The sequence below is a fragment of the Vigna umbellata genome, chromosome 1 (assembly GCF_029865625.1).
Source record: "Vigna umbellata cultivar VRB3 chromosome 1, Vumbellata_1.0, whole genome shotgun sequence".
Classification (NCBI taxonomy): Eukaryota; Viridiplantae; Streptophyta; class Magnoliopsida; order Fabales; family Fabaceae; genus Vigna; species Vigna umbellata.
In genome coordinates this window covers 11,199,186-11,222,888 of record NC_142165.1, presented here as the reverse complement: position 1 = coordinate 11,222,888, position 23,703 = coordinate 11,199,186, and the positions used below count along the sequence as shown (strand labels likewise).

The 23,703-nt window shown below is 32.6% G+C and overlaps 3 protein-coding genes across 7 annotated transcripts; 1 reads left to right on the top strand and 2 right to left on the bottom strand.

Moving 5' to 3' along the window:
* Positions 1 to 1,673: 1,673 nt before the first annotated feature.
* Positions 1,674 to 10,204, top strand: LARP1A (LA RNA-binding protein). The gene is given in 15 exon segments (XM_047293241.2): positions 1,674 to 2,358; positions 3,049 to 3,580; positions 3,766 to 3,931; positions 4,430 to 4,520; positions 4,647 to 4,718; positions 6,023 to 6,561; positions 6,873 to 6,942; positions 7,299 to 7,403; positions 7,501 to 7,832; positions 7,967 to 8,227; positions 8,332 to 8,395; positions 8,771 to 8,916; positions 9,060 to 9,164; positions 9,579 to 9,698; positions 9,700 to 10,204. Coding segments are annotated over 15 exon segments (2,859 nt in total). The 5' UTR covers positions 1,674 to 2,127; the 3' UTR covers positions 9,725 to 10,204.
* Positions 10,205 to 11,270: 1,066 nt separating this feature from the next.
* On the bottom strand, positions 11,271 to 13,127 carry LOC124821371 (hydroxyacyl-thioester dehydratase type-like protein). Of its 3 annotated transcripts, none has more exons than XM_088115016.1 (4): positions 13,054 to 13,127; positions 12,085 to 12,409; positions 11,673 to 11,788; positions 11,271 to 11,585 (listed from the first exon to the last, which is right to left on the bottom strand). In XM_088115016.1, the coding sequence occupies exons 2-4, from the start codon at positions 12,358 to 12,360 to the stop codon at positions 11,450 to 11,452; spliced, it is 528 nt and encodes a 175-aa protein (XP_087971142.1). In that variant the 5' UTR covers positions 12,361 to 12,409; positions 13,054 to 13,127; the 3' UTR covers positions 11,271 to 11,449. The 3 variants fall into 3 exon arrangements, with proteins under 3 accessions (XP_087971142.1, XP_047149195.1, XP_087971119.1); XM_047293239.2 differs by lacking the exon at positions 13,054 to 13,127 and adding an exon at positions 12,808 to 13,008 and having other exon boundaries at positions 12,085 to 12,675; XM_088114993.1 differs by lacking the exon at positions 13,054 to 13,127 and adding an exon at positions 12,808 to 13,008.
* A 2,694-nt stretch (positions 13,128 to 15,821) lies between these two features.
* Positions 15,822 to 23,247, bottom strand: LOC124821378 (protein argonaute 4-like). 3 transcript variants are annotated; one of them, XM_047293248.2, is made up of 24 exons: positions 23,110 to 23,199; positions 22,990 to 23,028; positions 21,574 to 21,801; positions 21,275 to 21,483; positions 20,951 to 21,175; positions 20,687 to 20,823; positions 20,492 to 20,589; positions 20,305 to 20,402; positions 20,026 to 20,188; positions 19,817 to 19,933; positions 19,625 to 19,732; positions 19,182 to 19,244; positions 18,983 to 19,096; positions 18,742 to 18,907; positions 18,534 to 18,646; positions 18,314 to 18,451; positions 18,103 to 18,233; positions 17,818 to 17,883; positions 17,340 to 17,403; positions 17,146 to 17,257; positions 16,990 to 17,063; positions 16,530 to 16,624; positions 16,415 to 16,446; positions 15,822 to 16,328 (listed from the first exon to the last, which is right to left on the bottom strand). In XM_047293248.2, the coding sequence occupies exons 3-24, from the start codon at positions 21,796 to 21,798 to the stop codon at positions 16,168 to 16,170; spliced, it is 2,709 nt and encodes a 902-aa protein (XP_047149204.2). In that variant the 5' UTR covers positions 21,799 to 21,801; positions 22,990 to 23,028; positions 23,110 to 23,199; the 3' UTR covers positions 15,822 to 16,167. The 3 variants fall into 3 exon arrangements, with proteins under 3 accessions (XP_047149204.2, XP_047149205.2, XP_087950678.1); XM_047293249.2 differs by lacking the exon at positions 22,990 to 23,028 and having other exon boundaries at positions 23,110 to 23,247; XM_088094552.1 differs by having other exon boundaries at positions 22,990 to 23,129.
* Between the last annotated feature and the right edge of the window lie 456 nt (positions 23,248 to 23,703).

The window sequence follows — 23,703 nt, the reverse complement described above, 5'->3', positions numbered from 1 at the left end:
TTAAATATAAACATTTATGCAAAAGAACGATAACAATTTTTTTAAAGTAATTTTGAAAAATATTTAAAAAAACAGGGCAATAGAATAACATGATATAAAATAAAAAAAATCACAACAATTTATGTCCTTGTGATTCTTTTAACAATTTAAAAAAAGATAATTATTTTCTAAACCGATTATCAAAAACTTTTTTTTTTCATCAAACAGTTTTTTTATATATCTAATATTCAATTTATTCTATAAAAAAATATAAAGAATATTGTAAGTATTGTAAATATTTAAGTATTTACTTAAATATTGTGTTATTTAAATAGATATTATAAATAATATCTCATTTTTTTTTATTCGTACTGCTTAAAACAAAAGTTATTCAAATTTTATCATAAGATAAAAATTGTTACATGCATAACTGAGAAAATGTTATTCGATATATATTGCGTTGAAAAAAAAAAGACAAATTTGTAGTTTTCCTATAATTAAAAAAAATTATTGTAATTATTTAATTATCGCGACTTAATTAAAAGTATAAAATATACTTAAGTAAATTTAATCTCATTATCCAAATATACGGATTTACAAATTTGTATACATAATAGCACAAAAATTGACAAATGAAATTATAAATCCCAATATACACTCAATTATAATAGTACATTTTAATTTTTCATACATGTAATATGGCAACACAAATTCTATTATTAGGCATCCATAATTGAGTAATTTAATTATATTTGAATTAATTACTCATGTATATTAATTATATTAATTCTAATATCACCCATGTATATTAATTATTTAAAGTTGATTTCTCTTAAATTAATTTTTTACATTAAAAAAACTATAAACTGAAGAGAAGGAGAAATCATTCGAAATCATATATTAGTTGTACAATTATTTGGATTTTATGTACTAATAATTTAATTTTAAAAAAGTTTGTTTGGATTTCAATATCTTTTAATACCTGTACTTAAAGACAACTAAAACAAATATTTATTATTTTGAATTTTTCTGTTTTTGTTATCTTTCATTTTTCTTTTGATTAAATTTCGTTTGACTTGACACAAAAATTTAAATTAATTAAAAAAAACAAACTTTCAAAATGAGTGTTTTTTTTAATCTTAAAACTTAAAGATATAAAGAAAATGTTATTTTTAAAAAATAAAATCAGTGTTATTTCTTAAAATATTTTGAAAGTAATTATAAAAGATCACTCCAAACAACCATGCTTTAGAAATTTTCTAATGAAGATTAGATAATATTTTATTTTAAATAAAAGTTTGGTACAGCTTAAAATAAAATTTCCAATTTATTAAAAGCACCTTTGTTATCATCAAACAAAAACACTCACAAGAAAAAAAATGCAAAATAATTGGGTTTCCTGAAAATTAAACAAAAAAAATACATTAAATCATTTTGGTTTTTATTCATAAAATATTTCTGTTTTTAATATTATCTTTTACTTAAAGATATTATAAGTATATTTTCAAAAGAAAAAAAATATTTTATGAAATATTAGTTACTGCTATTATCACATCAATTAATGATAGAGATATATAGTTAAGATTTGACAGGGGGCTTCCAATGGAACAAAACAAGCCAATCAGAATGTTTAGTGATATGTGTATATGTCCCTATATATATATATATATATAAATGTATGTATATGTGTATATGTGTACACACAACACACTAAAACGTTGTCCCTCACTTTTCATCTGTTACCCTCGCAACTTTGTTGGCGTCTGTTAACGTTGTGCTGCTGTCTCCAAACACACTCACAACACATAACAAACTCAATCCATCACCTCACTGTCCAAAACCCTAATCTTTCACTGTTCTTCTGTTGTCACGCTGACCCAACACTTTTTTCACTTGAACTTCAGGAAAGGAACCCTTTTTACCACACCCACATGAAATCATCGTCCATTCAGGTCTGGGTTGGTTTGCTCAATATCACTGATTCATTTTGCAAGTAAAAGTTCAATCTTTTTGTGGTGTCTTTGTGTTTTTCTTGAATCTCTTAGCATCCATCAGGCTGATAGGTTAGGGTGTTGTGTGTTTGGGCAAGTGGGGTTTAGAAGGGGAAATCTTGGGAGTTGGGTGGATTGGTGAGAGAAAAAGGCAGTTATGGTGACTGCTGAGACTGAGATTGGTGGGGATCAGAAGGGGATTGTTGCTCCTAAGTCCCCTTGGAAGACTCCTGCTGGTGATGGGAAGGGAAGTGATGTGTCTGTGATGATGGGCACTGAGGCTTGGCCAGCTCTCTCTGATGCACAAAGACCACCCAAAAATGTTGAGATTGCTGCTGCTTCTGTGGCAAATGTTGGTGAGGTTGCTCCTAGACCTCCTTCTATGCAGGTTAGTATGCTCTCTGTGGTGTAATTGTGATATAGAAAATGCTGTGCATATATTCTTTGAAATATATTATTGTGTTGAATTTGTATCTATCTTTTCTGCTGTTTTATATCGTTATAGAGTTGATTTGAGTTTGTGATTACGACATGGAAAATGTAATGCGTAGATTCATAAAAATGTAATATGTAATTGAGTTTGTATATATGCTTTTGCTGTCTTGTATTGTTACAGATTTTACTTGAGTTTGTGATTACGACATGGAGACTGTAATGCATAGATTCATAAAATGTGATATGTTATTGAGTTTGTCTATATATTTTTCCTGTCTTGTATTGTTAGAGAGTTTACTTGAGTTTGTGATTATGACATGATAATTTTAATGCATACATTCGTAAAAATGTAACATGTCATTTAGTTTATATACTACTTTTGCTGTCTTGTATTTTTTTCAAAATTTATTTGTTTAGGATAGACATGTGTGTCTGATTATGATCTTCACGATTTTCGGAAGTTTTGCTAGTATGAATTTGTGGTTATTGATTAACATTGGATGGTTTAACAGATAGCTTAGGTGTTTATTGTTTTTTAGCCATTAATGTTTAATAAAGCTTGTATGCTTAATGCGATAAAAGTTTAGCCTTTTGGAATGTAATATATATTTTTTATTTGTGTGTTGTTATTTTGATTTAACAGAAGGTGAATGATTCTGGAAATATTAACCCGGTACATAAGCTGCCATCATCCCGTCATCCAAAGCTGGGTGCTAAGCGAAACTCAAGTGGTGCACCTCCCTTTCCTGGTCCACTGCCTTATCTTCAGCCAGTTCCTCCAATTTTTTATCCTATGGTACCGCCTCCACATATTGCTGTTCCTGGTTATGCTTTTCCACCTGGTCCAGGACCTTTTCCCGGTGTAGAAACTCCTATGGGGAAGCCGGTATCCCAGCCACCAGGACAAGCTTTTGCTCCGCCTGCTCATGCTGTTGATCCCAAAAGTGTTCAGCCGCCAGTGCAAGGGGAGCCAAATGCTTATGCTGCTAATTTTTCTAATGGAAGACCAAACATCCAGGAACAAGGTGACCATCCAAATCATGCCTGGCATCATCAGAGGCCTTTTCCTTCCAGAGCAAACATTCCTATGCAACATGGTTTCGGACCAAGGCCATTTATACGGCCTCCATTTTATGGTCCGCCTCCGGGGTACATTGTTGGTCCAGGCTTCCCAGGTAAAAATTAAATACAGTCCTCTATTTATGTTTTTATATCTATTATTACAAGGACACCCATATACTTCCTTTTGGTGTGAAGGCACTTCTGGATTTCTCAACCTGAATGCTACTTGAGGATTTTTCTTTAATTTCTTCATTCTCCATCAATTAGTTCTTTAATCCAATTTTAATTTTCTGGATAGGATCTGCCCCATATTGGGGTGTCACTATGCCACCTCCTGGCTCCATTAGAGGACCCCATCCTCGGCAATTTGTTCCATATCATGTCAACCCCACGCCTCAGCCACCACCTCCGGACACTGCATCTTTGAGGACTAGTATTGTTAAACAGATAGACTATTACTTTAGGTATGTACTTTCGTTGTTTTGGGTGACTTTATATTATATTTGGTGTTAATTGTTGGCCACAGTTAAATATATGTCTTAAAGACCTGATGTGATAAACCTTTTTGTGGAGGTTCTTTTTATCCCACATCATCTGAATGATGAGAATGATGTTTCTGACTTTCAATTGATGACATTGTTCTGTTATTTTGTATGTTTTTATTGTGAAAGTGCTGTACTTGTAGATTCATTGATGTCAATCCTGTATCTCTTATATTTTGACAATTGCGTAAGTTTAACATTTAGATGGTATTGTTGAAGAATTATTGACAGACATGACAAAGTGGAAATTATTTTTATTGTTTGGAGTTGGGAGAGCTAGCTAATGAACATCAGGAATTTCTTTGGAAATTCAATGACAATATCTGTTTATTCCATTTTTTTTTCAAGTAAACGAAAGTAATTCGTATGATAGAGTAGTTCATTGAGCAAACTGCTGACTCCCAAGCCATCTTTTGGCAGTGACGAAAATCTGCAGCATGACCATTACCTTATTTCCTTGATGGATGACCAAGGATGGGTTCCCATATTCACTATTGCTGGTTTTAAAAGGGTATGTCCAAAGTATATTTTACCTCCCAAATCTACTATAGTGTTCAGATGTTTTCTTTTCTTCTGGTGAGTTCGGTGTTATTTCCCCTTTCTATCTTGCCTTAAATGATTTGAATTATCTTGTTAGGTCAAGAGGATGAGCACAGACATACCTTTTATCCTTGATGCACTTCAGAGCTCTAATAATGTGGAAATTAAGGTTATTTTGCTATTCTGGTTTACTCTTTTAGTGCATATGCTTTTCATTAACTCTAGAATCTAGTGTGTTGCTTTGATTACTTTTTCTCCTGAGCAAATTTCTTTTATGGTACTCTATTTTTTTCTTGGGAGTTGGTAATTTCAGATGTTTATGTCAGGAGTAGTACATAGATTTTCTTAAGAAACATTTTAAAAGTAATGGCATGTGGCTTTATGTTTGTAGGGAGTTTTAAACTCGTACATTTTTTTCAAGTAATGAGTTTTTTCTTTCCACACAGGCATGGACCGACCTTAAATCAGCCCAATTCCTGAGCCCTTTTAATTTGGTCAACTGATTATTTGTATACTATAGATTATTTTTCAAAAATAATAGTCACACACATTTTTAAAAATCAGATTATAGTGTTTTTTTTTTATTTAACATAAATCAATTATGATTTCATAATATTCAGTCTCTATTTTCTTATTTATCTTCCCTAACCTATATGTCTAGACTTTCACTATAATTAGTTTATTATAAGGCGGATTGGTACAATGGCAATATAACCTTGCCATTATGCCAACACTCACCCTCCAATACTGTTTCACTATATTTCAGAAGAAATTCTGTTTTGAAATATTGCATACATATACATTAGCTCATAGTAGTAATACGACAATTGTGTGGGACAGTGGTGTGGTTTTTTCAAAGTGGATGAGTGCAATAGTGTGCTTTTCATGCCCTGAAATGGTGCTACCATGTAGGCTTCAAAACCCCTTTTTTACTCCTGGAACATCAATGTTTTGGGTTATTTTTGGATAAGATATTCCACAAAAGGTTATTTATATTCCCTTGCACATTATAAAACTTTTTTATTGTGTATTCCATTCTTTCTTCTTTAGACTTCCCAGGTCACATTTTACTATTTTATCTTTTTTTTTCTTTTCTATTAATTTCATCATCAATCATTTTTTTTGTCTTCCCTTAATAAGCTCTCATCGCTCCTAAATTGATGTGATAGTGTGTACACCAAGAGTTATTATTTTCCATCAATTATTTCAATTTTGGGTTTTATTTTATATAGTATAAATTATTTAGCTTTTATTGCAAAGTCAGTTGCTATTCACTGTTCTGCTACATAATAATTCTTGAGTCCAATGCATTTGTAACATCTGTCGTATAGATGTGCTGAGTTTATGAGAATTGCATCGAGCTAGTTGTTTATTCAAGAGGACATCTTTGTTTGGGATCGTTTCTTTATATTTTTTCCAACTTTTCCTTCATTATCTTAGTTGCCTCACTTGTAATTTGCTTTATTTTTATAGGGTTACAAAATAAGGAAATGCGATAATTGGTCAAAATGGATTCGAGTTTCTTCAGGAAATTCAGAATCATCTACAGCTCAGATTCAGCAGAACCAACTTGTAGATGGTGCTGTCAATTCCCTTGAGAATAGTGATGCTGCTGGAGATAATACAATAGAGACATCTGAGGCAAATCCTAAAGATGCTGTTCATAATTCAATTTTGGCTGAACATGATCAGCTCAATGAAGATAAGTTGCAAGTTTCACATGCAAACCAAGGAAACAATACGGAGAGCCATTATTCCAATGGTAAACCGATTGTTGCAACTGGTGAAAATGTCAAATTGTGTGATTTTGACACAATTAGCAGTAATTTACGTGATCTACAAGAAACTGAGCCCAAAATATTTGACAATAATGAGACTAGAAACATGGATGCATTGAATGATATGGATGTCCAGGACCTTACAAATGATTTTGGCAATACCTTTATGCTCGATGAAGAGATAGAGCTTGAGCAGAAGATGATAAAGAAGAGTGAACTTTCTTCTAGTGGAAGGTACTTCACAGTTCTGTTCTACCTTTATGCAAAAAGTGTTTTTCATAGACTATGACAATTGTTGCATATGCCACTCTCTTTATGCTAAAGACAATTTTCTTTATTTCTTTGTAACATGAAATTCAAAGATTCCTTTTTTTCCACCCTTGACAAAACAATGTGTTTATATTCTGTTTGAGATGTTAAAATACTTCTCTTTACTTTTCTTGTCTGATGCAGAGAATAGTATTAAGAGATTTTTGTGCCATGTCATTTTTGCATATTCTCTTCTTTTTGTTTAAGTCATGTGATAGAGTTTTTTGGCCTAAAAGGATTGACGATGAAGATGATGAGATGGCTGTCATTGAACAGGATGTTCAAAGACTAGTAATTGTCACCCAGGTATTGATATTGCTGATTTAATTGAAAATAAGTTCAAATGTTTATTCTTTCCTCTAAAGTGGGTTATCATTCAAATTGGGTTTCAATTTTATAGTCAAATTATCTATAAACAATCATGCTGATGAAAATTCAAAAAACAAATTAAGGGTCTTTTGATTTGATGGATATCAGAGGCTGGAACTACATAACTATAATGCACTGTACACTGCTTACTTATAAATTATAACTAAAAAGACTACGTAATGCCTATTTTTTTGGTTTCAATGAACAAGTTGGAAACTGATTTAACCATATCATGTTAAAGTGTTAATTACTGTGAACTGATTGTTTAATAATTTTTGTATTTTGATGTACAGAATGGTGATCCTAAACAAGGATATAGAGGTGGTGGCAAAGAATCAAAATCCATTTCCAATGAGCTTGCTTCTGCAATAAATGATGGGCTTTACTTCTATGAGCAGGTAAAGTCACCATTCTTTTATGTTACCAATTGTGATTTATTTTTCATTTTATCATCATCTTTAGCAAGTTTTGGTTGCCTCACCTAATTATCAACAGGAGCTGAAACATAGGCGGTCTAATCGTAGTAGAAAGAATAACTCTGATAGTAGAGATCGGAATATCAAATCTCCTAGCCATAATTCGGGTGTGTCAAATTTAAAGGCAGTTGAGAATATAGGTGCAAACAGTGTTGAAGAGTCTGGAAGCAATACTTCTCGAAGGAAACAGAAAGTATTTCACAAACAACCATCTTCCCTTAAGCAGCGGTTTTTCTCAAGTAATTTTAGAAATCATGGAACTAGTCGCAATTCTCACGGAATCATATCCGAAAGTCCACCTAGTAATTCGGTCGGATTTTTCTTTGCTTCTACGCCTCCTGAAAATCATGGGTCAGTTCAAAAGTTCCGGTGCTAATTACTGTGATATGGCTTTTCATAGCCTTGTTTTTCAGTGAGCATGAGATGACATGATTGGTGTATTTGACAAATGAAAATCTATTTCACTAATTATCTTAATTTTGCAGTTTCAAGCCTTCCAAATTGAGTAGTTCACCTCATGGTGGCCTTTCTGGTAGTCCACATGGAGGATTTTCGGGCAGTCCTCATGGAGGATTTTCGGGCAGTCCTCATGGAGGTTTTTCGGGCAGTCCTCATGGAGGTTTTTCAGGCAGTCCTCATGGGGGGTTCTCTGGTAGTCCACCTGTGGGTTCCATGCCAAAGTCTTTTCCACCGTTTCAGCATCCAAGTCACCAACTCTTGGAAGAAAACGGTTTCAAACAGCAGAAGTAAGTGATAATGCTTGATACTGCTGGTATGCACAAGGAGTAATGGGATATATCCGTATAGTTTGCATTTTCAAAATTCCTCATGTGATTGTTCTTCATTTCAGGTACTTGAAGTATCATAAACGGTGTTTGAATGATAGAAAGAAACTTGGAATTGGTTGCAGTGAGGTGAACTTCATTTCTTAGTTTTTTCTAGAAATAATGTTTGGAAATCACTATCTCAAATACTAATGCTTCATTATGTTCACTTCTATTTTGCAATTTGTACCTATTGTTTGATCTATTTCCCACCTTTTTATTACTTAATTCTATGAATTATATTGCATGCATTGATCTATTTCCCACCTTTTTACTACTTTTGACATTTTTTATATTAATTTGCAGTACTCAGCTCTTTCTCTTTGACTTAAATTAAATCCCATCATTAGCAAAATCTGTCTATCAAAATGAGATTGGCTGCAGTTCTATGATCTTCATTTTTGCATGTTATTTTCAATCATGCACTGGCTTATTCTGCTAAATTCTTTTTGTATGTCTATGCAGGAAATGAATACATTATACAGGTTCTGGTCCTATTTTCTTCGGGACCTGTTTGTGCCTTCTATGTATAATGAATTTAAGAAATTAGCTAAGGAAGATGCTGCTGCTAATTATAATTATGGCATAGAGTGTCTTTTCAGATTCTACAGGTATCAATTTCAAATTTTTGTTGGGTATAGTAATTTGCTAATTCTCATGTTTTCTAATTTTCATCTACTGTTTCTTTCAAGAGGCTGATAAAAAAATTTCATCACGCTCAGTTGTTCTGATCTTTGAGTAATTTCTTGTTCAGTTATGGTTTGGAGAAGGAATTTAGAGATGATTTATACAAGGACTTTGAACATCTCACTCTGGATTTCTACCATAAGGGCAACCTGTATGGCCTGGAAAAATATTGGTATAACTGATTTACTCTTATTATTTTTTTTCACTGCACATTAAGTTCAGTTCATGCAAGATTGTTCATAGTGAAAGAAGTAAATCATATCGATTGGCAGTGCAATTATAAACTAAAACAAATGTTCATTGGTCTATAAAGTTTATTTACATAACCACGTTAGTTATATTTGATAATTTCCTGTTCTAACTGACCACAATATTGAACTGTGCTTTAGCTAATCCAAATTAAATCACCATATTAGTAATATATATGTTAGTTTGCCTGTAACAATGTTACCCTGTTTTCAAATAGCACTGCATTTCTATAATTTGGGGAGTGGAGGTGCCACAATCCAAAAATTGATTGTCTTAACATCATCATCATACTCCAGTCCAGCACTTATGCTATGTTCTTTACATATGGCATTGGCAGGGCATTTCACCATTACCGGAAGATCCGCGACCATAAAGAGCCTTTGAATAAACACCCTGATCTGGATAGGTTGCTCCGGGAAGAGTATAGGGGTTTGGAGGATTTTCGTGCCAGAGAAAAGACTGGTGAAAGAGGATTTGAATTAAGTTGAGTGATATGCCTGGTAAATAGACATGGCATAGAGTTTTGATGGCATTCCCAATTTTGATGAGAAGTCTTGACAACATAACAATAGAGTTGTTGTGAAGTAACCGGCCTGCATTTTGGTTTGAATGGAAAAAGAGAGGAAGATTGTTTGTTTGTTCTCTATATTTGGTGAGAAATCTCATCAAAGAGGATTGCTGATTGCTTAGTGTTTTCAGGTTTCTTTGATGATGATGATGATGATTCTATATGGTATACACCACTGCATCCTTTCTTTGGTGGATCTTGCAGACTTTGGGAGACACGTTTTCTTGTCTCAAAAAATGTTGTACATAAAGATGATAGAGACTAGAGTTGTGACATTACAGCATAAGAAAAAGAGGTTCTTGTTTTTATTTTTGGTGGGGGGTGAAAAAGGGGAAAAGGGTTGTACTTATATCTTGCCAAACTTGAACAATAAGAGTGAGAATCTTCTTACTGTACTTTGTCTTCCTCCTCATTTCATTTATCTGACAATTCTTCTCTCACCAATTTGGTATGCTTTCAAAATTATGACATTTTTGGTACAACTAAAATGGAACATGTTCTTTCCTTTGATTTTGGGAATTACTTTTTGTTAACCTTTTGTCCATGAATAAGAGTAAATTGTGTCAATATTCCTTGATTTTGTGAAATAACAAACCAAAATCTTAGTATTTTTATTTATTGACATATAACGTGCTTGGTTACATTAATAATATGGTTTAATTGTGAAAGAAGAAACACTTGAGAAAAAGTTCTTCTAAATGTTAGCAACAGTGAGAATTAGTATAATTTGGTCCAAACATTGAGAGATGTTATGCAAGTAGGTAACTGTGTATACAAACTTCGTATTAGACATACGTTTTCTTTAGATATAAACTAGTAGATAACTGTGTATATCCAAAAAAATGTATTACAAATACATATTAATATAATTACAGTATTTTATTTTATATATTAATTATTATAATTGTTGAAGTTTATAAGTAAAAGGAACATAAATAAATTTTAAACAATTTTTTTACTACATTAAATATAATAATAGTATAATTTCTATATTAGAATATTAAGATTTGTTAGCGACAACTTTACTTTAATAAAAGATCACTTTCTTCTTAAGTATGATCAATTTTATAAAAGTCTACTAGTTGATTTTGATTTTTTAAAGTATTATTTTGAACATCTTGTAATTTGAATATATATATTTTTTGAAGGAACATAAATAAATTTCTAAAAATATAAAATATTTAATTTTCAATTACTATTGAAAAATGAATCTTATATGAAGGAAAAAAGAAAGAGAGAAGATCATCAAGGAACATCACTTTTGCCTATATAAAGTATAAAGAAACCAAGTTGGTTCGAAACTGATAAAATCTTATTTGTTAATACCATAAACATTTCCTTCAAAATCACTAGAAGTAGAAGGTAGAAAAGGCAAGAATATCAACAAGACTGTCTCTTTGTGCTCTTTGATTTGGAACAGCATGCATCGTGAAATATGATCAAAAGGCATACCCACCAAACAACCAAGAATGAGTGTTTTCATCAGCAAGAATAGAATAACAAAGAACAATTTTTTATGTCTTTTTGTTCAGGATCACATTTTAGAACCCATGATCAATGACTACAAGTCTCCATTAAAACACAAACAACGACTGTAGCAATTGAAGGTCTAACATTCCCTTGGAAAAAGGTATTAATGACTAACAGTTAGAACCCTGAAGATCTGTTACGGCTCCTTGTGTTGTTCTCAACTTCAAGGTTGGTAACAAAGCCACAGCCTCACCATCAATGACAATAAGTTCACCATTCTTCAAGCACCTTGTCTTAAATTTTGCACTGAACATCGATAAACACTCATTTAGAAACTTTAATCAGTCTCTGCTTAAAAAAAATGCATAAAAATACCAAGAGGACTAAACTTACAGATATCGATTTCTATTTGCTCTAAGAGTAGTTGCTTGCACTTCCCCAATAATCTGATCTCCAATATAGACCGGAAACTTAAAATTCAAGTTTTGAGATACATACACAGCTCCAGGCTGCAGTCATCCATGACAATAGAAAAGTCAAGGGGCGAAAGAAGAAGAGGTGTTTCAGAAAGTTATCACAAAGAATCAGAACGATTGAATAAATAACTTCATATTATTGTCTTAATTCACATCATTTGTCAAGCACTTTACAAAGTCTATTATTCAAGTTAACCAAATCCAATGACAGGTATCAATGTTTGCCTTAATAAAAAACTTAGTTTGCTGAGATGAGAGTTAAATGCCATTCTCTTCGATTTCCATGGGAAGCATTAGAAGTTTGAAGAGAGGGATAGATTTAAACTTACAAAATGTGTGGAGATGATATGGGGAAAGAGAGAAGACACAAGCATCCCGTGTACCACTGGACCTTCAAATCCAACGTCTTTGGCAGCAGCAGACTCAAGGTGCAAAGGATTACAATCAAAACTCACCTTGGAGTACTGCAGAACATCTTCCTCAGTAAAAGCCCTTGCTTTTCTCAACACATCCCCAGGCTTAAGTACTTCTTGAGGAGTTACCGATGCAAAACCCCTTAGGTTCAGACCCTGAAGTTTGCTACATTGTAAACTCCTGAAGAGCATTCTTGCAAGAATTTTTCAATTCAACGAAACAAATCCTTGACGTCCTCCACTGAGTAAAATTCAAGAAAAATGCACCTTAGCATTCCCACAACTAAAGACCAACTATTCTTTTAAAGTAAAATAAACAAGACAAGAAAAGTTCATCAACTAATGATAAATTAAGGCACCCATTTTCGTTTGTTTGATGTGGCAACTACAGTTTAAAAGAGAGCCAAACTGATTATAAACTACAGTGTACGTCATTGCCGCAAAAAGAAAACGCAGAACAGATCAGCAAATTTTCTTTTGGTTAAAGCATTTTAACAAACAGCTTCCCTGCATGCCAATAGTTGAATATATGTCACAACAACAAACTAAATCTAACATGAATCGAATTTCATCCAAAAAGCTTATCCAAAACAAAAGTCTATTAAACTGCGATAACAAGACAGCATTCTATAAACGGACCTCGGAAAGTTTGGACTTTTTGGTGCCCCTCCTATTTATTTATATAGTATATAAGCCGTTTTAGTAGGTTGTATAAATTTTTTACATAAATAATATTTATTTTTAACATTTAGAATCAGAAAAAAAAATTGTCTTCTAAAATATATATAAAATAAAGAAATGTGACTATGTTGACACAGGATAATAAGGATTGAACAGAGATGACAATAGAACAGATTATTTCACATATGTCTATTAAATAAATACCTATCAGGTTTAAATAAGTTCAAATATTTTTAAATGTTGGATCTTGCACCGTTCAAAACTTTTTCGAGCCTAACATAACGTAAATTGAAAATGGGTCAGGAAATTTACGTTAACTCACGCATTTTACGATGTTAAATTTATTATAAGATTTTTAAATAAAAATATTTATTTATTTTTCCGAATTTTTAACCGTATTGATTTTTATAAAAGAATGTTTTATATTATTTATTATATACAGAATTATAATAATAAGGAAAATCAAATAATATATTAATAATATGAAAAAATAGTAATTATTAATAGATTTATTTAAGCTAATATCAAATGTTTTATAACAGAAAGAAATATATGACATTAATAAATATTAAAAGCTGAATAGGCTTTGCTAGAGAAAAATAAGAATAATATTTAATCAGGGTCACTAATGATACTCACAATGACAACAAAAATTACAATTGCAGCGGGTACGGTTGAAAAAAATTGAAAAATGCGATACTAAAGCATGAATAAAACTATTGTTTTTTGTAATATTACAATATTCATGCAATATTAAAGCATAAAAAATTATAAAGCACCAACAACTATAGCATTTCAGTATTAAAACCACGGTAAGTTATGAACAATAACAACAATCAAAACCTAATATTGTTATTATTACTATATGAAAACGCATATTATGTATTCACAATTTTTTCAAATTTTTAAAATTTATTTGAATAGTTAAATATTGTAATTAGAACATTTACCATCTGTTTATTTAATTTAAGAGAAGTTGGAAAATAAAGGTCGAATAAAAATAGTGATAGAATAAAGACAAGTTTGAATTTCCATATTCTTTATTATTTTATATTTTATATCATTTTATTTATTGACAATTAATTACACGGTTTCTTGTTAAAGTTAAACACTATAAAAAAAGGTTTAATACCTATTTTGATCCCTCGAAAGGAGGGAAATGTTCAACTGCGTCCTACTTTTTTTTAAAAGTTAAAAAGGATCCCAATTTTTGAAAAAGTGTCTATTTTATGTGAATGTGTGGCTTCTGAGGTTAAATGACGTGTAAAATTTAAATTAAAAAAAAATATTTTGAGGGGTAGGGGTTGTTTGCTCTTGTATTGAAGAAGATGCAGATGTTGATGGAAGACTGACTATGGAGGATTTACTTGCAGGTTCAAAGAGTTTGATGTGCCGATGACGAATCTTAGTTGGGTGATTTTCGCGAAAGGGATGATGTTTGTTATTCGCTATGAACTCGTGACAGGTGACTTTCATCATACCCATTTAGGTTCAACTTCACGCCCAATCCTACACAATGCATCAAGTTCATTCTCAACCCCTTTCAATACCAATAGATACCCGACAAGATACCAACTCGTGATCTTCATCTAATCTCAAGATTTTCTTTCATCTACACAAAAAAAAACAGATCAAAGCACAAACAAATCACTCAAATTCAATACATTCAACCCAAGAATACATCCTCAATCTCCCAAATTAAGTACATTCAACCCAAGAATACATCCTCAATCTCCCAATTTCCACTTAGTCTGCAAACTCTAAACTAGCCATCCCAACCCCATCCACATCCTGTCTCCACCGCAACCGTGAAGCTCCCACCCCCATCGCTCACCACCAAGCTTACCGTCGCCAGCACACTTTTATAAGTCGCGTGACCGCAACCCCAAACCCTTGCGCCATCACAGTTTCACCATCTCCTCGCGTAAGCAGCCAACATTCGGGTCTCGTCGTCGCTTGCCTCTGGCCATTCGGAGCTTCCGTCGTCGATGTTGTTCATCATCGTGGTCGTCGCCGAGACATGGTGACTCTGACTTGCTTCTCATTCTTCTCGGAAGGCCAAACGGCCAACACCTTAACTTGCGGCTGGTCACCTTGCCACCTCCTAAATGCCTCCCTTCTCTTGCTCATTCTCACGGAGAAAACCCTAAGAAGGTTTGGGCTTAGCCCATCTTCAACACAAGCAAGCAGCCATATTCTCTGTCAAAATATTTTTTTTTTAATTTAAATTTTATACGTCACTGTCACATAATGACATAAACTAGACACGTAATTATGTTTTGTCCACGCGGTTAACTACACCATTAAAAAATTAACACCGTGACAAAAAATAATTAAATTAAACAATTTTTTCAAAAGTTGATATCCTTTTTAACTTTTTAAAAACCGTAGGACAGTTAAACATTCTCCGCTTTCGAGGGAAAAAAAGGTGTTAAGTCTAAAAAAACTTTGATTACTTCTAACAAGCATTTCAAACATTTATAACAAATTTGTTTAACCAATCAAAAAATGAGTTATTTTCCCTTTTATTTTCCATATATACTTCGTTATTAATAAATTTCTTTTACGTTTCTAAATTTTTAAATTCTTCACATTAGTATATTTTTGGATTTGTAAAACTCAAAACTATAAATAAACCAGTTTTATGATGTAAATACAGAAATTTTGCAAATTCCGCGGCTTCTGAATTCAAATCTTCATCCAACGATTTATATAAAATTGGATAGTTAATTATTTGAAGTAAACATCTTTGAAAGAATTTCCGTATAAGAGTTCATAGATTTGTAAAAACTAAAGAAAACACGTAAAAATTATAAACAAAAAACTCACAAAGTCAAACACTCAGACTATGCAGTGTAAGCATAATTTCAACTACTAAAATAAAAAAAGAATATAACAAATTGCAATAAAGTAAATTGAGACCTTTTGCTTTTCCAGTTTAAAATATCATCAACCATAAGGCAACGAGAATGTAGGACACCAAAATGCTTTCATATGAACTGTAATACACATTTAACCTTTTGAAAAACCAAGGATATTTTCCAATAAACCACGGGTCTTCCATAGTGCACATTCGAATACTAAGATATTAACAAGCTATCATTAAAATGTGTGGAAGTACTTGATTATAATAGACATAGTAAAAGATTAAACACATGTAAACGCAAGAGCAAAATGCTTTAACATGTGCAATAATCTTTCAAAAACCTACTGCGCAGCCGTGCGCCAAGTCTAGTCCAATTGTCTTCCCAGTTATAGTCAACTAAACAGCATAAAAGTTCATCGGTGTTTCCTTTATAAGGCAGCATTAGGATTTCCTCAGCAAAAGAACATAGAGCTAGAGACATTATCATTCAATCTAGGCAACTGAGGGACAGGGTGAGCACCACTATGACTAGAAGCTGTCTCCGATCTTTCCTCAAATTTCATAAACTGCCCCATCTGAGTAGCAGCCAAGTGAGCATAGCAGATTGGAGCAACTGCAGAAGTTTATTCACCAAATTAGGCACACATACAACCATAAAAAATAAACAAATAAAGCAAAAAAAATCGAGTGACAAATTACCAACAGATATGGCAGTGGTGCTCCTCTGATACCTGTTGTCACAAATAAAGAAATCTTATTCAACGACTCTAGATGCCAAGATATTAAATAATAATATATTAAAACAGCAACTTACACGTATGATAACGAGTGCACAAGTTCCTGCAGATCATCAGCTGAAAACCCAATCTCATCTAACAGAACATGATAATGTGTAGGCCTACTAGTACCCTGAATAGTACGTTTTCAAAATAATTAAACATGTTAACAGAAGTTGTGACAAAAAACAACACTTGTGAAATTGCACGTCGCGACGACAGCAAACATTTGAATAACAAAAGAAGAAACAGGCACATAATGCGGTCATAATAAAAAGTGCAGTAAACCAAGATTCAACCACGATTTACAAGTTCTGTAATTTGTAAAATCAGACACAAATACGAATAAAACCGTGCAAAATAAACACTAAAGAAAAGTAAACAAATGAATCAATAGTTATGCATATATGAATTCACTATATACAGTAAAAAAGGTCAAATTCAAAACTAATAAAAACACGTTAAAAATAGCAGTGACAAGAAACTTCGAATACTCACAATCATTCCAGCATGTGCACACATGTAAAAGTCATAATTCCGAGGATGACAAATTTTGTTATCAATCACAGTTCCTGCACCAAGAAAAAAGATCAAATAACAAAACAACTAAATATTATTGACTCTTGCAAAACTTCCAAAAAGGTAACGACGTACCAGGAGGAACATTGTCGGGAGCATCTGCTTGAAAGAATTTAGTATGGTGGTTCTTTTGAGCCACAATAACCAAAAACTTGGGATTCCACTTCTCATCTAAAAACTTGCAAGCCTAATTTAAAAAGGTAAATATTAATCACAGAATAAACAAATGCAAAGTTAAAATATTGTTTGATCAGACCATCGAAACGCACCTCTATAATTTGATCGAGCTCGATGTTTAAAACTTGATTGAACTGGGACTCACTGACTCCATCCCTAAATAGAGAAAAAAAATATAGAAAGTACTAAAAGAATAAAATCTAATCCAATAAAAGAACAATAACTAAATACAAAACTGATGTCTCAGGAAGAGGTAAAAAAGCAATAAATATGTATACATCAACAAAAAATTATGTACTATGCAGAATACGATACGTATGAGTCAACAACTATAACAAAATACAAAACTTTTACAAATATTCACGAAATAATAAAAAAACAACTACAAAATAAAAGTCTGCAGAGTACCCCATCACGTAATTTCATAGCATAATTCTAAAATTAATCATTCAATAAAAAAAGAGAGATAATTTAATGAAGCCATACATAGACCTAGAACAAAAAATTTAATAAAACATCAAAACAATAAAAATTAGTACAAACGCAATTAAAATTTGGGAAAATGTTAACCTGAATATGATTATATTGTCAGGCTTTTTATTCCCAGAACTTCTGTAGAAGTCAAGAAGTAACTCCCTGCAAATATAAATTAGAAAAATAAATGTATACCTCCATATAACATACCTTGTTAAAAGCATAATACGAAACCTTGCTTTCCAATAGCGTCATAAAACTGGAATTGACTTCATAATATATTGCAAGAAATACTTTTATATCTATTACGTCTATCAATAAACCAAATTTAATAAAATAGATGTCATAAATAGACAAATTCACAAACAAATATACGTTTACCTAATTATGCCTTCGTCCACCCCATCGGAGACTTTCTTAAACAAATTGTCAATCATTTCAACCTTCGGAGACTGGGTTCGGACACATGCTCTATACTTTGATATTAGAGGCCACTCCAGAGAACTAACCACCTAAACATAAAGATATTGCTCGTGCAATGTTAAATAATTTATACGCATCATAACAACACACACGACCCTTAAAAAATTACCGCTGCAATAGAAGGAATATCAGTTTGCCCTGGGGAGCCATGAGACACGTCCATGCCAATAACAATGGTGGGAGCTCTGGAAACAACTGGGATAGAAGGAGCATGTTCAGCTCCTAAAATAGAATTCAAGCCACCAAGCTGCACAATGAATAAAAATCAGTGATAACAAACGATATACAAGATGTAGAGCATAAATACAAGCCAGTGCAAAATACCATACCTTGGCATTGATTTTCAGCAAAACATTGGTCAAATATTGATCATTGACCCTTTGAGGCGCTATACACTGTGTAACAATCCCAAAATCAGCAAGATTCCTCTTCTTCCATGGACCTTCAAGGTTCAATTAATTTTAATCAATAATGAAACTTGAACAATTACATATGCAAAGCAGTAAAATACAGTTAAGGATGAATCATATACGTTACCATATAGTTCAGAATTTTTCCTATCAGGAAGTAGACAAAGAAGAAATTGTGGAGGCCCTGGAAGTTTAGATTGTACAAACTCAAGCATTTTCTCGACTCTAACCAAAGGTGGGGATCGTTTATTGCGAAAATCTTCTTCAAAGACGTCAAAAGGTTGTTCAATAGCCTGTCAAAAACAAATAAAAAGTGTTGTCAGCATGTTTATTATGCTTCCAAGTGAACATTTAAATGGAAAACTTACAATTCCTTTCATTTGACCGCACTTGATGAGATCCCTAACAAGTCCCCGTACATCACATCGGGCAGAAAAGTTAACGACAGCCCATTTTTCAATTTTTACAGGCCTAACTAATTTCTGGAGAAAAAAATCCAATCAAAACAAAAATTCACAACAGTTAACTAAGAACAAAAAAATAAAAATGAGAAGTTGATTTAAATACCTTTTGATTGAAGTTCCACCTCCCATTTCTTGGATTGAAATCCTCCCCATTTCCAAACTTTAACTGAACATAATGTTTAATTATCAGTTTCAAATTCAACAAACATTGATAATTAATAAATCAAAGTCTACAATTTATCTTAGACAGCACATAAATATTGATCATGCGAACATTAAAAAGTGGTATTATCTAATATCTAAATACATAAAACAAAAACAATACCTACAAAAGAAATCCATCATTCACATAACTGATTAAACCAAACAAAAGGGGAACGCCAACTTACAACATTTTTTCAGAAAATCTAGCATAGCAGTATTTAAATAACCTTCCATGAACAAATTTCAATTTTAATGAAGTTTATCAAATCTAAATATACGAATAAGACTGACAATACACATTTCAAAGTACTAGCATAATTATAAAACCATTAAAAAATTTACCCTTGGAGCTTGTAAAACACGACCTTCAACTTCAGTAAAGCCAGAGTTGATAGAAATACCACAATTACGAAGCATAGGTTCAGAACCATAATTGCTTCGACTCAAAGCCTGAAATAATAGAAATAACATCAGCTTCATCAGTAAACGTTTGAATCATAGCAATTGGTCAAAATAAATTACAAAGAGACTAACATCTGTCAACACTCTCATCCTCTCTGGAGGCTTCTGCCTAGATTTCTCCACCAATGAGGATCTTTGGAGTGTGGTTAGAGCTTTGGTATACCGTTGAAGGGATACCAAAGAGCAAAGCTAAGCAAAAAATATGTAAAAAATCTTAATCAGTGATGTTCAATTTCAATTTCATATTGTCTACTAAACAAAAACAAATCAACACATTATACCTCAAGTGGAATATATGTTGGCCGCTTCGGCTTTCCAACATTAATACATGGTAGATCACCTGAGTAGCGGAGATCAATGTTTCGACGATTAACAAAATAATCATACACGGTCACCTCCTCAGTGTCATCACCATCAACTCCACCCTTTCTCTTTAATGTAAACCTAAAATATCCACACCAATAAAATCCTAACTTGCAGGATACAATATAACTCTACCAAGAGCAATAACATAAATGTAGAAAATTAATGAACAACGACAAAAAAGGATAATGAAATACAGTTGGTCTTTGCACGGGAGGTCACTAAGCCCAGTAATTTTATACTCTTGATTGGATGGACTTGCTTTAATCCTCAAATTTTTCAGTGTTCTCTTGGCCTGTCCAAAATAGTTAAATAAAAATGGTATTGCTGAAAATAAAAACCAATGAAACAACACAGTGTAGATTTGTCAGAGAATTGGCTTACCTTTACCCAGTCCAGAGAAAACGGATCTTTTACATTCTGATTGGAAATGAGGAAGTCCACCACAGGCCCAGGGGTAACTATCATTGTGGTTGAGACATCTGCAATATTTTTGAGTAAGTTAAACCCAATTATGAAGAATGAATTCCCTGTAAAAGAAATCACCACAAGGAAGCAAGTCCAACCAACAGATGATACCTATGTTAAGTGACAAGCCACTCTGGGTGGTTCTAAAACTAGAATGGAATCCCCGACAGCCAAGAACACCTCCTCCTACATCAGCAAAATTCTTCGGATCATTATGGAAGAATGACTGGCGCACAAGCAAACAGCCTCTGCAGATCAAATTATTGTTAATAAATAATAACAGGCACACACAAAAAAAGATGAAGCAAACTACTATCAAAATTCAATAATGATATTTATTTATGGAATAATAAGAATTTGGTATAAATCACACACTGTTTAGCAGCGTGCTGCCTCAGAATGATATCAAGAACTCTTATTGCTTCCTGATAATTATCAGATTCCTGTCCACGGAGAGCATTGACAATGGCTTGCAGTGGAATCTTTGAAGCAAAATTAATCTCAACTTTAAAAGTTTTCGCTCTATTTGGACGCCTCATTCTCTTCTTGTCGTTCTCATTGATTTCTCCATGTCCATCAGGGCTGGCATTTCCATTATTTCTATCCATACATATGCACAGAATTTTACAGAAAAAGTTAATCAGCAAAAACATTCGTATATAAGCCAGTATTCAAAATGAAAAAACAAAACATGTGAACCTGCCAGCAGAGACAACATCCTCAAGAACAACAGTAAACTCAAGACGATTACGGGCAAGAGAGCCAAGGGTAAAAAGTGTCTTCTCGCCATCATAGGCAAAATCCTTCCCGTTTAATTCAGAATTGTATGTCTCCTGAACCCTGTCAAGGACCTTTCTCCCCACACCCTTACCCTCTACAGGGCGTCCATCTTCATAAGAAAGAGATACCTGCTCAAACATAGACACTGAATACGCCATCCAAATAGACAGAAAATTAATAATACAAATTAATAATACAGAAGAAATAAAAGGACATACACTATACTGAAAAAAGTGACCGTCAGTGTTTCCAACATTTACTCTGAAGTGATTAGTGAGAAGTCGCAACTTCATCCCTTTAGAAGCAAGGCCACGCCTGGCTATTGGAAGCCTCAGGACCTTCTTTTTCTCCGGCTCCATTTTGATAGGCACTACATCTGATGGGATAGCAGGTGGTGGCGGAGGCAGGGAATCCTCAGTGCCATTTGTCCCAAACGAAGACATCTCCTGCATAAACATTATATGGCATTATATGGTCAGATAACATAGAATAATGTCCATATTTTCAGATTTCACTCAGAAAACTAATTAAATTTTCCGACATTACCGACACGCAACAATAACAATTTGCAAAACCCCACAGTATAACGTATTTCTGTAACACAAAAATAATAAATATACTATAAATAATATAGCAAAATAAACCAAATTTAAAAGAGGAAAAATAGATAATGAAGCATATAGTTTCTTTTTTTTTTTTGAAAAAAACAAAAATCCATGGCATCAATAACAGTGAAACAAAATATTAAAATGCCAACGTGTGTACTTGACATACCACCCTAGAAATTCAATTTATTAAAATAAAAATACCTCAAAAACTTAAGCAAACTCCGAAAACTTAAACAAAACTCAGAAAACAAAATGTTCAAAAATCAATAAGTGCATTTATTTTCAAAACAAATAAAAAAATTCAAGATCAAGGCACATGCAGTAGATAAAAACGAAAGGAAGCCACACTCGCACCATACAAAACCCCAAAAAACCCATAAACACGGAAAAAATGATAAATAAAACAATGAAAATGAAATAAGCCAAAGAAACAGTCCAGAAACAGAGAACGCAACTTGTTAACTGGAAATATAGCATCACAAACAAGGAGGAAAGTTAATGAAAAGCCAAATTGTTAAAATAGGAGGTTGTTCTTCACTCACCAGAAAAGCGCGCAAGCACAAACTCTAATAATTAAAAAACTAGTTAAATCCTCAGACATTAGCGACATGCAACAATAAAAATGTGCAAAATCCTACAGTATAACATATTTATGTACAACAAAAAATAACAAATATACAAAATAAGCAGCTTAAAAGAGGAAAAACCGATAATATAGTATATAGTTTCTTATTTAAGTTTAAAAAATAAAAAATAAACCGATCGTATCAAATAGTGAAATGTTAATGCTAAATATTAGAATGAGTAGAATAGACATAACTTCAGAAAAACAAAAACAAAACTCTAGAAAACAAAATGTTCAAGAGTAGGTAAGTGCATTTGTTTTCAAAATAAATACAAAAAAAAAAACAACGATCAAGGTTCATACACATTATAAAAAACGAGAAGAAACAACACTTCTACCATACAAAACCAAAAAATAATCATGAACACCGAAAAAACGGAAGCCATGAAAGAGAAACAAACCGAAGAAACAGGCCAGAAACAGGAAATGCAGCTTGTTCACTGGAGATATAGCAGCGCAAACAAGAAGGAAAGTTAATGAAAAGACAAATTGGTAAAATAATGATGTTGTTCTTCCCTCACCGGAAAAGTGTGTATGCAGAAACCCTAATAATCTTCCAGGCGACGTTGTTCCCCACTCCTCTTCTTATAGCAGTGGCAGGGAGAGAATTATAAACACCTGTTCATCTCCTCGAACTTAAAAAGGAAACGAAAAAGAACTGACTCCTCTCACACGTTGATCTTCTCATGGGCTGACGTGGAGGGCCTTGATCTAAACACACGGTTACTATACCGTCAGAGGACCCCACTTCTCTCATTATTTGTATTTTTATAATTATTAAAACATTGTCCTTTCAATAAATAAATAAATAATCTTCCCATTCAGTATTGTTTGTGGATTTGGGTGGGATATAATTCTGTTGTTCAGAATAAAAAAATTAATGTGGATAATCATCAAAGTAAAAAACAAATAACAATAATAATTACTGCAAGTACATTTTTTATTTGGTCATCAAAACAAATCAGATGAATCAAGTACAAGTTATATATATATATATATATATATATATATATATATATAATTACCAAAATATACTTATATAATAAGTTATAACTAAAATAAATAAAGGGATGACTGTTCTAAAACGTGGAGAAGGGTGATTATGACAGACCCAC